Source organism: Meleagris gallopavo, chromosome Z (assembly GCF_000146605.3).
Source record: "Meleagris gallopavo isolate NT-WF06-2002-E0010 breed Aviagen turkey brand Nicholas breeding stock chromosome Z, Turkey_5.1, whole genome shotgun sequence".
Classification (NCBI taxonomy): Eukaryota; Metazoa; Chordata; class Aves; order Galliformes; family Phasianidae; genus Meleagris; species Meleagris gallopavo.
This window is the reverse complement of record NC_015041.2, coordinates 876,182-889,611: the sequence shown is the minus strand read 5'-3', so window position 1 is coordinate 889,611 and position 13,430 is coordinate 876,182. Positions and strand designations below refer to the sequence as shown.

At 40.8% G+C, this 13,430-nt stretch overlaps 1 protein-coding gene across 1 annotated transcript in view; it reads right to left on the bottom strand.

The window, feature by feature from the left end:
• Positions 1-6: 6 nt before the first annotated feature.
• Positions 7-13,430, bottom strand: part of ZNF532 (zinc finger protein 532) — a 40,276-nt gene continuing 26,852 nt past the window's right edge. Inside the window, 4 exon segments of the mRNA XM_031557177.1 lie at positions 7-1,650; positions 1,908-2,055; positions 2,737-2,849; positions 9,399-9,677. Of these exon segments, the coding sequence (XP_031413037.1) occupies positions 1,156-1,650; positions 1,908-2,055; positions 2,737-2,849; positions 9,399-9,677 (1,035 nt within the window). The 3' untranslated portion in view covers positions 7-1,155.

The window sequence follows — 13,430 nt, the reverse complement described above, 5'->3', positions numbered from 1 at the left end:
TCTAGGGATACATACAAGGTATAAAATGCAAAAAGAAAACAAAAATATAAATCTCACAGAGAACCATATAGGAAAGGGACAGCGCGGTACCTTTCTGTACCTGGTGAAAGCTCACCAGTGATGTTGGATGCACTTTGAAGCTCCGTGAGGTCCGTGCTAAAGGTGAAGTGCCAGTCGTACCCACATGGGCTGGTGTGGTGTGTTTGCTCCTCGACGGCTGTGGTTGAACACTGAGCCCTGGAACATTTGGCATTAGCAAACAGAGCTGGGAAATGCCAACCCCAGCAACAAGGGTTGGCTATTTTCATAACCAGAGATAAAGGAAAATACTTAATGCTGTGTAATTGTTTCTATATGTTTAATAAATTACATGACCAAAAAAAAAGAAAAAAACAACCCCAAAACATTATAATGATAAATCTATGCCTCTAATTACATCTTACTTGTTTAATCCAGAGCAGCCAGCCCTTTTATAACTATCAGAGCTTTGACCACAAGCACCTGATGGCTACAAATTACTTCATGATATATATATACTTGTGCAATTACACTTGTCAGAAGTACGTGATCACCCTGGGGTGTCTGCACCTGTTCTGGTGTCGGCACCTCAACCAGCACTGCATTTTACATATGCAGAGATACTTTTTTTGGAGAGAAAGTCTGAAAGCTGCCTGCCACGTGCAGAACCATTCAGAGTCCTGCAGGATGTGGCATATCCCCTTGGCTTCCTTGCTTTTTCCCTCCAGGCACTGCCTTCTGCTGTGCTAAACCTTCTGTCAGAAGCATTCACATAAGAAACGGTTTAAGAGACCCCAGGAAACTGACCCAGCATTAAGAACTCTGTTTTAGAGAAACTCACTACAAAAAACAGAAACAAAACAAAACAGAACAAAAATTTCCACTAGATACCAATACAAACACGTAACAAAGAGTATAAAAGTTATTAGTTTAAATATATACAAACTCTTTTCAACTCAAATACTGCTTCAATGGTCTCGAGGGTACAGACAATGAGGCGAAGGGGACATCGTTATGCAGAATATATTGCAACAGCCTGAACAGTACTGTTAACACTATTATACCTTGAACTTTCTGTAACAAAAATGTCATTAGTAATCCAATGTGGAGAGAGATTCCCATGTCCCAATGATCTGATCACTTTTCAGCCATGCTCATCCTTTTTGACTTGATGAAGGCCATGCCATGTGTTCTCATGTGAGTATTTAAGGCCGCTTCAGTTTCAAAAGTCTTTGCACACACTTTGCATCTCCTGTCCGACACCACGCTGTTGGTCGGTTCGTCCTCGTGGTTGGGTTTGTTCTCTTGCTGATTATCTTCCCCAGACCCGTTCTGCTTTGATACTGGCTGCGGCTCCTTCAGCTTGTGTACAATGAAGAGGTGCCTGGAGAGAGACACGTGAGATGTGTAGCAGAGTCCACACTCCCTGCACTGGTACGAAGAGCCATCAGATTTATGCTGAGGAATATGTTCGTGAAACTGGAGGAGATTTTCTGTTGTGAAGCCGCAGACAGCACACTTGTGAACCTTAAAAACATTGATTTTTAGCTTCTTCAGTGGCTGAGTGATTGCACCTCGTGGAGGCCTGAATTCCAGGACAGGTTCTTCCAGTTTACGCTTTGGGCTAGGAACCTAAAAAAAAGTCGTAAATACTATTTTTGTAAGCATAAATACGCAGTGACTGTGGTTTGTCAAACAAGCTCAAGGCTGGGCATTTGGGATAAGCTCACCATGCTTCTGTGCAACCTGCAGCTTCTCTACAGCTATGAGAAGACTTAGCTGCAAAAGCTTTGAAAAGCAGAATTTTACGGGATCAAAATATCTGTTTAAAGACACTGAATGTATCCCCACAAAACCTCAGTGACTGAATGAATCTTCTAACTGATTACCTTTACATCTTCTTTTACTTCCCTTTCTTCCATATTAGCTGATTCAGTCATTTCTTTGACATCAGGGTCTTTAATGCCGTGCATCAACTGAATATGTTTTTCCAGCATCAGCCGTTTGGTAAAGGTACGTCTTGAGTCTGGGCAGTGCCTGTATAGACACAGAGCAGGCATGCAGAGGTCCAAATGTCATGCTCAGAAAGAGATGTACTACTCTGAAGAATGTGAACAGAGCCAGTAGATAAGCACAGACAAGTCCAATCTACTAACAATAATATTGAAGACAGGACTCTTCCGACCAATTGCACAAGTATTATCAGAACGGGAGAACAATTAAAAACAAAACTACAAGTGTTTGAGCAGCTTGTATTCACAGCGAATGAGAGAAAAGTTCTCTGAAGGACAATACCCAAAGCAGGAGCATTGGGACACACAACGAAGCGTGGCTTAGAAAAAGCCAGGAGCACATGAGTTTGTTTCTTGTACCTCTATTAATAGAGTAATAGTAATTAATAGTAATAGTAATTAAACTGTACATTCAATTAAACACTTTGTCAAGTTCTCCCTAACTAAATTTGAGCAAGAAAACAATCGCTTTCCATGAAGGATGAATGCTAGCTCCAAAGGAGTCTTAATTCTGCACTCAAGTCCATATTCTTTATCTTCTTGGAGCCAGTCCATGAGACTGAGGTTAGGATGGCTTACTCTAACCTCCAGAGTAAGCCATCCTAACCTCAGTGCCTGAAGAAAAAAGATTCAATTCACAACGTTTATTGTTGGTTTATACTCTGTCCCTAGTATCTCTGAAAAATAAAATAGAAGCAGTACTTACGAGCATGTATAAACCTTCCTAATGCCTTTGTGCTTGATACGGTTGTGACGACATAAACTATGTGATGAACTGAATGATTTGTCACACTGGCGACAAGGGTGTTTCTTCATTTGCTTTAAAAGAAGAAGAAAAACCCATTAATAAATTAAAAAAAGAAAAGCTAGGTAAAGTAGTCTGTGTGCCAAAACCTTCAATCATAGGAAAGAAATGTACTGACCAGTGTCTGTCACTTTGGTCAAGCAAACTACATCTCTTTCAAAGCAGTGTGGCCAGCACACACTACCAGAGACTGCAAACAAACCACAGATTGTGGGCGAAGTGAAGCTCTTCCATCAAAGAGGTATGGGAGATCAGGGGCAACTTCTGGATTGGCAGAGGCAGAATGAGCAGAGATGTGCTTTCACAATAAAGTCACCTTTCCTTTCCCACTGCCTAAAAACTTCTGAAGCTGCTGACCAAGAGGTTTCCATCACCCATAAGACGAGGGGTGAAAAGGACCAAAGCAAATCATCATGAATACCGATGTGCCAACAAGGATCAGAAAAGTCACAAAGAAATGCGAGATACAGCCTGATGCCGACCTGAGGAACACGTGTTTGGGGAATTCTATGTGTTTTATATCACTGTTTGTTATGTGGAAGGAGAAAGAAAAGGAAGGGAGGTAAAAAGGATGGAGCAGTCTCCATCTATGCCACTCCAGCTGAACACAAGTCACGGGAGCTCTAGTATCTGAAGAAATAATGTCTCCAAATTGTGAACTATAAAAGCCCCAAGAGCAAATGACACAGACCTATGCTTTAGGTCTAATTAGCACATCACAATCTTAGAACTCAATCCTGTTTCTGTTCCTGACTGGCTTGTCTTATCAGTAGCTGCAGCAAGGAAACTAAAATATTCCTAATCAAATCTCCTGCCTTCTACAATTACATAGATTTTTCAAGCTCCTATCTGTAATTTTCTACAGTTCTGGTAAACAAATCAACACAACATCTTGAAAGTTAAAACCAAACTGTTACCAAACTGTTCTCATTTAAGACTTTCTCAGATTACTTTCAACAATCCAGCTGGGGCCAGAGCCCAACACTCAGCATTCTGCACAACCACTCCTGCCAGAGTCAGGGTGTGCAGAGTCTGAAGAAGAAATGGATTTCATTGGAATCTCCTGTAAGAAATTCTGGTCGCTTGCACCCAGACTGCAAGCATTCTACACTGAGGAAGAGCTCTGCCTGCTGCCCAGGGAGAACTGCAGGAATGGACAGTCTCATGCAATCAGTCCAGTTACCTAGGAGAAAAAAAACCACCATATTCCCAGATTGCCTTTTCCTGCTCCAGCAGAGATCAGAGCTCTCCTTCAAACTGAAAAAAGCAAACAGTGTAATGTCATTCTGCCATTCCAGCTGAAGCCACTGAACAAATGATTTGGATCAATGCTTGGAATTGGACCCTACTTGACTCCTCTACAGAATCCATACAAGATTCGTCCCTGCATTCCTAAGTATTCAATACCAAAGCTTTTCTTTGCAGAAGAATGTTAAGGGTCTGGCTTACTTATTCTCAGCTTCTGAGGAAACAACAGATTCCTACACAATGGAGAAAGACAAGAATTCACACGAAAATTTTAATGTGATACAAGTCATTCTCTGGTGCCTAATCTAAACTAATAATAATAATTAAAAAGAAAAAAAATTTCCAATCCTAAATAATAAATGGCTCAAATCACACTGAAATGCTGATGGAGATGAGACTTCTTTTGCTATCAAGACCAAAATCACAGAGAACGTGGGGGAAGGAAAGAAAAGGATTTCTGAAAGGTCGCTGATGCAAATGGGAGGAATCCCACTAGGAAACAAGATATGGTTATCATACTAGGGACAGTCCTCTACATAATGCCCTTAGAAGCACAATGTTCCTCAAATTAGATTACTTTCTTTTTGAGTTTAAAAGGCCAATTAAGAAAAAAAAAAGAATCAAAACGTTTTTCTCTGAAATTCTTAAAGTATGTACACACAGTGCATAGTCATTAACACTAATGCATTAATCAGTACGTTTTGCAACACGGTTTTGCAGTATGCTTATGCCTGCAGTGCGCTGGAATGAATTTATAAAAGCCTAAAACAAAATGTGAAAGCATGTTATGAAGGAGAGGCAATATCATAACAGTAATTCTTGTGCTTTAAGATGGACAGGCTGCTTCCTCAGGTAAGCCAGACCAAATTTACTGCTGAGGAATAACCATGGGATAAAGGCAGGAGAATATGGGGAATCATCACGTGGTGTGTGCAGGAAAAGCAAATGCTGTGACTGGGATAGCAACTAGAATAAATATATTTTTTTTTTATTCACAAACACATGACATGCAGTCCTGATAAGGATATATTTTTCTTTCATTTTCTTTTAACCAAAAATCTGAATGTTGTATGTGCGAAGATATGGGCATTACACCACACTCTCATGAAATGCCTTAGGATGGTGAACAACCACCACAACTTCTTACAGAGTGACAACATCCCACTTAAAAACACTGCAGAGATGAGCACAGATAAATAGCCCGACGACGTAGCAATCAGCCATGATAGTTTAGGGTATAGGTAAAAAGTATTTAGTATTTTAAACAGAACAGGTGAAATAAACCAGATTTCAGGTGGACAGGAAGACCAACAAAGCTGGTGGTGCTGTAGCAACTGCTCAAGCTCTTACATGCATGCTGGTAGAGCTCTAAAACATTATCAAACACAAAGCAGGTCGTCAGGTTGCTCCCATTCAGCACTCCATGAAACAAAAATGGTTAATTTAAATGAACCTTGACACTTGCTAATAGGCTAGCATAAAGCAGTGGAAGAGACTAGATATGCTATCAGCTTCCACTGGAATTCAGTGGAACCGAACTGCAGTTCCATTAACTTAGAAAAACCTGTCCTCAATCCATACAGAAACCTGACTGATGATCTTTACGACGCAGCTTTCCCTGTGGGTCAATTATTCTGTAATTAGGTGCTGCAGGAGCTGTTGCACAGCATCTTGTCCTTAGCTACAGGAACAAGAGGATGTTAAATTAGTTGAACTGCCAGTTGGAATTGGTAAAGCAATTCCTGCTTACAAAACATCTGTCTTTTCTTGGAAAGGCACGGATGGAGAAGTCCTAGGAAGCTCAGCATATGTGTACCGGGCTGAGATGCACCAGATTCAGCTTCAAGGCAGGAGCTGCACAGCTGTGTTAGTACCACCCTTTGTCTGGGATAATCAGTTTTCTTTTTCAGAAACAGCATTTAAGTAGAATCACACCATGGGGGCTACAAACCTTCCAGTATCTGGCTAGCCTTCAGCCAGCTCAGGAAGAGGATACAGAAAATGTGAATGTGTATAGCTGCCACTGCTTCCCAACGCTGTCAGGAATCTGCCCAAAGAGGACACATGTGGCTGTACCTCTTCTATGTCTGAATAATTTGGTCTGGGATCAGCTAAAAGGGGGTTACAGCTCCACATCTTCACTGCAAACCTGCAGCAGCAGCAATGAAGAGTTTGAAACTAATTACTTTCAAGTACCTTACATGACAATGCGTTCTGTAATAGCTCACAAATTGCTTAATTAAAGTTTTTAATGCACATTCTACACAGGTAATTTTAGAGCAAATAATACTTACCTAGTATTTCTGAGAAAAGTGGACTACAAATTAATGCCATGATTTATCAGACCTACTTCACATATTCCTTCATTTTATGCTCATTTTTAGTCTCTATAATAAAATGCATCTGTAACAAGTATGTTTTGAATGCAATCATTTTAAAAGCTAAAATCAATGACAGTTTCGAGAGGTCTGGAAGAAGAGTGGCAACTGCTCTTTCAGCACTCATCTCTGCAAGTGGTATCTATTCACTTTAATCTACATCTGCCTCCCATTTACCAAGGAGACATTTAATACGGATAAAATATAAGTAAACAAATATAAGCAATGAATTGACCCCCCTGGCCAGTTTTTGAGTGCTGTGATTGTCTGGTATTTCATAATAAGGGCTGTTCCTGAGGTTACATGCACATTCTCATTAAACACGAGACGGAGGAAGATATATTTGAAGTTATTATCAGAAAGCATTATCAATATGGTACTAACCTTATCTTACATGCCTTCTGCCACTTGGATGTGGGTTTCATTACACTGGATGTGATTTTCCAGCTCATTCGCACGGGGAGTGGGGAGTCTGCATCGCTGTGCTTTGGTTTTAAGAACTGCATCAGTGTAAAATCTAGGTGTATCTGGTCCTGCAGATATTTATGTTTGCCAGTAAAAGCATTGATGAATTAATACTTGTACTAACTGGAAAAACAGGATTGATCAGTATTTTACATGCTCCTGAAGGACCGATTTTAAGAGAAAACTGAGCTGTGACTGTACAAGTATTAGGGGATCAGCAATAAGTCATTCACTCATTGTGACACTGCAGGGACAGCAGCACATTGCATGGAGTTTCTTTACAAGCACCTCATAGCAGAAGTGTCACAAACAGATCTGCTGGGCCTGAAATCAAAGCAATTCACACTAATTCCTCCATGACTTCAGTAGGCGGAAATGCAAAATCGGGCTTCTAAAGCATGAGGAGAAACCAAACAGAGCTGTCTGTTTGACCTTCATGCCCTCAGGCTGCCAAGAAGAACCAGGTGAAAGAAAATGTAATTCTGTGAATCAAAATCATGCTGCTCCAGGCTGCTCCACCACACCAGGCTGAAGCTGCCCTGATGCAACTTGGTCCAGGCTCTGTGGAATCAGCTCTTCATTCCCACGTGCTCATTTTCCTTCAGCCCTGGATTCTGACTGAAGGAACAGCTCCTGTTATCTTCCCCTTCTGTACAACCTTCAGCCTTTGAGACTCCTAGTCTTGGCTCATCTGGACTTGGATTACTGCCTCCTGGCTCCAGCCGGACACAACAGTTTTGGCACTAAAGTAGGCAAGGTAACAGGGAGGCACAGCCACTGCTATGGCAGTAAAAACAACCCAAGACTGAAATAAAGGAATGGACCATTCACCTTCCTCTATTGGCCACGTCTGGCTGACAATAAGCACTTTGCTCTCACTGCTGTAATACTCATGCACTTGAGTGACCTCATGCAAAGCATTCCTGCCACCTACACAACTCATCTCAGGTATTACACAACTCATACTCAGGTATTACTTTATCAGTTTTTATCAGGCTGTAAAAATGTTTGTGAACATCATCTATGTATTTATCTGCCATCAGACACCTCAGTTGGAAGTCAAGGAAAGTGTAAGTTTAGAACAGGATTGCGAATTGAGTATTCCAAACTCTTTTATGGAGGAGCCTCCTGCTTACCCTCTCCAGAAAAACAGTTGAGGGAGAATTCTAGTTTGGGAACCTACAGGTCAATGGCTTGTGAAAACACTAAAAGCACACCTCAAAATCTGAGGAGACTCTACTCTACTCTTCTGTGCTAAACATCTGCATTCTAACCAACTTCCACAAATAATTATTTGCCTTTTGAAGCCTCTCTATGACAACGTACCTCTGCTCAACCTTGAGATATTATTTTTGCTTCTTACCTGGCTCAAGAGAGGTAACCCTCTAATTTTGGAAAATACACAGATTTTGCATACTTTTAATTCTGTTCTGTTTTTATAAGACCTACCACTGTTTAAGGCACATCTGACGATTCGCAAGATGCCACACTCCCTAGAAGACAGATGATTAAAGAGACTAATTAAAAGAGACTGTTGAAAAGGACACGGAGCTAGTATATTTTATGCTCTAACTCTATCAATCTCCCTGCACCTATATGGAGAAGAAAGGAGGCTGGACACCTATCAGGATAATTTTCTCAACTGTGAAGCACAGAAGGAAGGAGGAGTCTGAGTCAGCTGTGTGTTGTATTTATCACTACTCTTTTTCCTTTTTAGCTATATTTTAAAAGTCAATTTCATAGCTCGCTTCCCTACAAGCAGTAGCAGAGGAAAACTGTTCAGTTTCACTACTGCCCACCTGTCAGTCATTTTCATTTAATTGGAAAAGCTCTGGGATGCAGCAAGGACGCCCAGCTGTCCTTCTGCTGACCTGAGGACACAGCATTTCCACGTTTCACTTTCAATCAACTTTGAGTACATTATCTCACACCTTGCTGCTTTCAGTACAAATTTCACCTTGTTAATTCAGCTGCCTTGTTGACCGAATCTGCAGGTGTAAGAGCAGAGCAATGACTTCATCTTGCAGTGAGTATACCTTTAAAATGAAATGCAGGTTGGTGCTCGCTGGACCAATAAAACAAGACTCCAGTCTCTGATTTTAACAGCTAATGAATTTTCAAGATGGGGGGATGGTGAGGGCACAAAGGAAAAAGAAAGAACCTGGATCAGAGGAGATAACTTGGAAGAAATACTGGAATATCTTTCATTCTTTCCGTCCTGAAGAAATTTTGCTAATGGATGAACAAGTCCACAGTTAACTGAGTATCTGGGTTTTCTCAAAAAGAACTATGCAGAAACTGACAAAAAATAATCAGCAAAAGAGACAGATGAAATACATGTAAGAACAAAGAATAATAATGATGGAACTTAATTATCTGCAAAAGCACGACTGCATTAAGAAAAAAACAAACAATAACATAACTTCATGTTTTAGGCCTAAGTCACATTCTTGTAATTAAATATTCATTTACCTTTCCATGTTCTTTCCTCATGTGGGAGATGTAAACGTCTCTCTGAGTGAAGAACCTATCGCAATCCCAACACGTCCAGCCACGACTGCTGACTTTTCTAGGCTCTCCTTTCTTTAAAGGAGAAGGAGATTTCTTCTCTAATTTTTCTGTTCCGTTGATGGATTTTGTGTCCTCTTTATTGTGGCTGGCTGAGTTCTGATTTGTGGGTTTCGTACTCAGAGGTAAATTTATCCCCAGGTTTGGTGGCCCTTCAACACTTTTCAAAGTTCCATGCATTGACTACAATAAAATAAAAAGGTCAGCAATTAACGCAGGTGTATACGATTGTATTAAAATGCTGAATGCCCTCTGAATCAAAAGCGTTTATCTGCTTTGTCATACTCTTATCAGATCACATTCCTAACTTAAAAAAACAATGACTAAATGAAGGTAAAGTGTAGCATGAGCAGACACTAGCCAGCAACACTGACAGATGCCAGCCACAGCTAAAGAGCAGTTCACCAAAAAGTGAGACTGTGAAGGCTTAGCTGCTGTTGAACAAGGAGAAAAAAGGGCTCAGTGAATGCATTAGGTTATACTCAGTCTCTTGCTTTACTTACCTAGCGTAGCCAATTAAAATCCTCATTTCAAACTATGTGTCTAAATTGAGATTTCCAAGAAGGCAGGGTTTTTACTGACAAGTTTCGTTTTAGAGCATTGGTAAATAGGACAAGAAAAGGCAACTCTGGAAAGATCAGGCAATGATGTTTTTTAAGATACGTTATTGTTTTATGATAAGCCTGTGCTACCTCTGTCTCACTGCATGCTGAGGTTCTGAGGGCTCAGGGCTACACACTGCTAACAGTCCTTGGAACCCAGGGTGTGCAGGGCTGGAGGGGACAGCCAAGAAGCTGCTCAGCACCTTGCAGCTCTCATGATGTGACACTCCCTTCAACAATTAATTCTAGAATCTAAGATTCGATAACTACCTTGTAAGATGAGAAGAAATCTTCCACTTCCCCTCTCCCAGTTTCTGGAGCTGGGGCCACATGGCACCACAATCCCTGAGCCTACAAAGCAGACAACTCCTGGAGGAAGCCCCTGGGATTCAGCTGTGTGCCTGAATTTCAGACATGAACGTGGACACAACAGGAAGCAGTCAGCAGTGTTCTGGGCCAAGACAGATGACTGCAACCTAGAGTGAATCTATTGCTGAGCATGGACCCATTAGCAAGGGCTCCTTCCCATCCCATTTACATTTCCATTGCCATTTACAGTGGCAGCACTCTCATCACCTCACATACTCATCTGCATTATAACTACCTTGGTTGATGTGTCTGGCTACCTTAAACATGCAGGCAACTTCAAAAAGCAACTAACACGATCTGGATTCTGAGACTGTAAGAATACCAATCTGCTCCTCCAGTATCTGCTCCTCCTCAGCTTCAGTACTGAGCTCTTTTGTAAAATAATGTGGCTCATGGGACTGCTTGCTGGTTCAACTGCAAATGTCAACCTGACCTGCAGAACATATTCTTCTACTGAGTAGTTGCTTGGAAAAGAAAGCCAGTACTTTTAAAAGCTGAAACATTATTAAAAAGCCAAGTGGACTGAACTGACTGACAGTGCTGGGAGCAAAAACAAACTGTGCAAAGAAGAGGTTGCCTGGAGTACCCTATTGCATGAGGACCTGGTGGATGAGCACGGGGTGGGCAGGGTGTCCTGCAGCTTCAGGATTTTTGTAATTAAATACTCCTTTAACTTCACTCAACTGAAGACGTACCTGGAGATTCCATGCCAGCATGTAAGATGTTGGTGCTCAATTTTCTATGACTTTTAAATACAATACCTGAAAATTTAACTTCCTAATTAAAAAAAAAAAACTAACAACAAAAGCAGTAATGTATAACAGTGGTCTCTGTGATTATCATCAGCAGAACCGAGCATGTTACACCTCCAGTCCAGAACTCTGCTCCCTGCTCTCATCAGCTGTTAGACATTTTCTTCCTGTGAGCCATCAGAGGAAAACAAGATAGACTTTTTGTCAACAAGACACATTCTCAATAGCAGTAATAATTCTATATATATATATATATTCTAGATATATATATTTTTTGGTAGCTTTAAACAACCACCTTCAGAGTCTCTTTCTGTCCTTCTCCATTCTATTTTCATGCACATGGTCTCTGCCTTTCTGGTTTATGTCTAGCCATACCAAATGCAGCTGGGCTGAGCTCTGCCCCCATCTAGCAGTCTTCCCCTCTGTTTTCTTTTCTGCTTTTATCTGTACCGTTTCTTCCTTTTTCTTTGCTCCTTAAGTCCAACTTACCCTTCATGGCTGCTGCTCGTACTACTATACACACCTCCTAAATGTGAAGCATGAGCGACTCTGAATAAAAGCAGTAACACTGTCACTGAATGCCTACGTTCTAATGTTCTAGACCTGTTCTCAGGTCTGGATCATTTATAGTGAAACATGTTCATCAGTACAAATTCTGGCATGGAAAACTGTAGCCAGAAGAGTTATAAGCACCCAAATCCAAAGTAAAAGAGTAACTCTAGAGTAAGGTGCTGAGCAGCCCCAGCCCATAAGAATAGCTCCTGGCTCTAACTGTGGTCAGATCATGCCCTAACACTGTGCTTTAGAAGGAGGTATGTGCACATGTAATGGTACTTTTCTGGCATAGGTCAAAGGCGATTCTTACAGTAAACACAAACTGGTTCAGAGTCAAAAAAAACCACAGTCAGTGTGCTTCTGAACCTTGGGTCAGCCCTTCCCTATCTCCAACTCAAGTTTAAAACTGGTTGTAAAGAGAACTATCTCTCCAAGACTTCTGATCTTGTTTTCTTCACAACTTCAGTGATTTCTGGGGATTAAAAGTAACATAGTTGAGGCTAAAACACAAAGTGATAGCTTCAGTAGACAAGAAAGATGTTTTACTTTTCACTACTATAAATTTTACTGTTTACATAGTAAAATTTCAGCAGTTACCAGGCACCAGATCCTGCTAATAAGTTATAAGAAATTTCAGCACAGCCAGTAGTAAATGTACAGCTAACAGGTTAGAGTCAGGGGGCTGCCGATTCTCAGTAATATGATTTGAAGGATGACAGTAAATCTTCTCGAGTAAATTCATTCATGCAGTTATAGGGATATTGATGAAAAAATCCACTTCAGGTTTCTTTTCTTTTCCTGGAAGTGTTCATGTGTGTCTGTGAGTGCGTGTGCAAGCATGCACACACACATTCTGCATCTATTCAAGAAACGCACTGGCTCCCACCAGCAAGTTCTGAACATCACAGACTTGATTTGGTCACGTACTCAGCTTTCTCAGCTCCTAGCAACTGGAATAATTCTTCAGTGCTCTAAATAAGGCTCAAAAGTTGCTAGGATTGGACCAGCTTACCTCAATAACTCCATAATAATTTGGACGACGTTCTGAATGCAACACACTGAGGTATTCCTGCTATATCAAAATCAACATCCATACTGAAAAACTCAGTAAGTGGTTACAATGCAGCTGCTGAAGATTATACAAAATGTACAATTTTAGCATTTGTGATTGTTACTCACAGATTACTCTTTTGGAACCACTAACATTTCATCCAGCAGCCTTCTTGGAATTGTGAGCCTTTCAACAGTATTTTCCCAAATGATACACTGCATGACAAATAGTATCTAAGAATAAAACAAGAGATGCCTACACACCTTGATATGATCCATCATAAGCTGTTTCTGTGCATACAGAAGAGAACAGTCTGGACACTTGAAAACAGACACCTTCTGGTTTTCAATGTGCTGATCAAAGTGGCGATAGAGCAAAGGTTGTAGAGTAAACACAGTGTCACACATAGAGCATTTATATATTATTCTAAAAACAGAAGTACAATAAACAGTGTCAGTCATGTTGATGATCTACCCACAAGAATCATAACTTTTTTCTCAGCAGAGACAAGATCTGACACGTTTAAGCAATCAATTCACACTGCCTGAACAAAGGTAAATTGCAACTAATTCAAAACAACCTCCAAAACCAAAATAAAGCAGCAGGA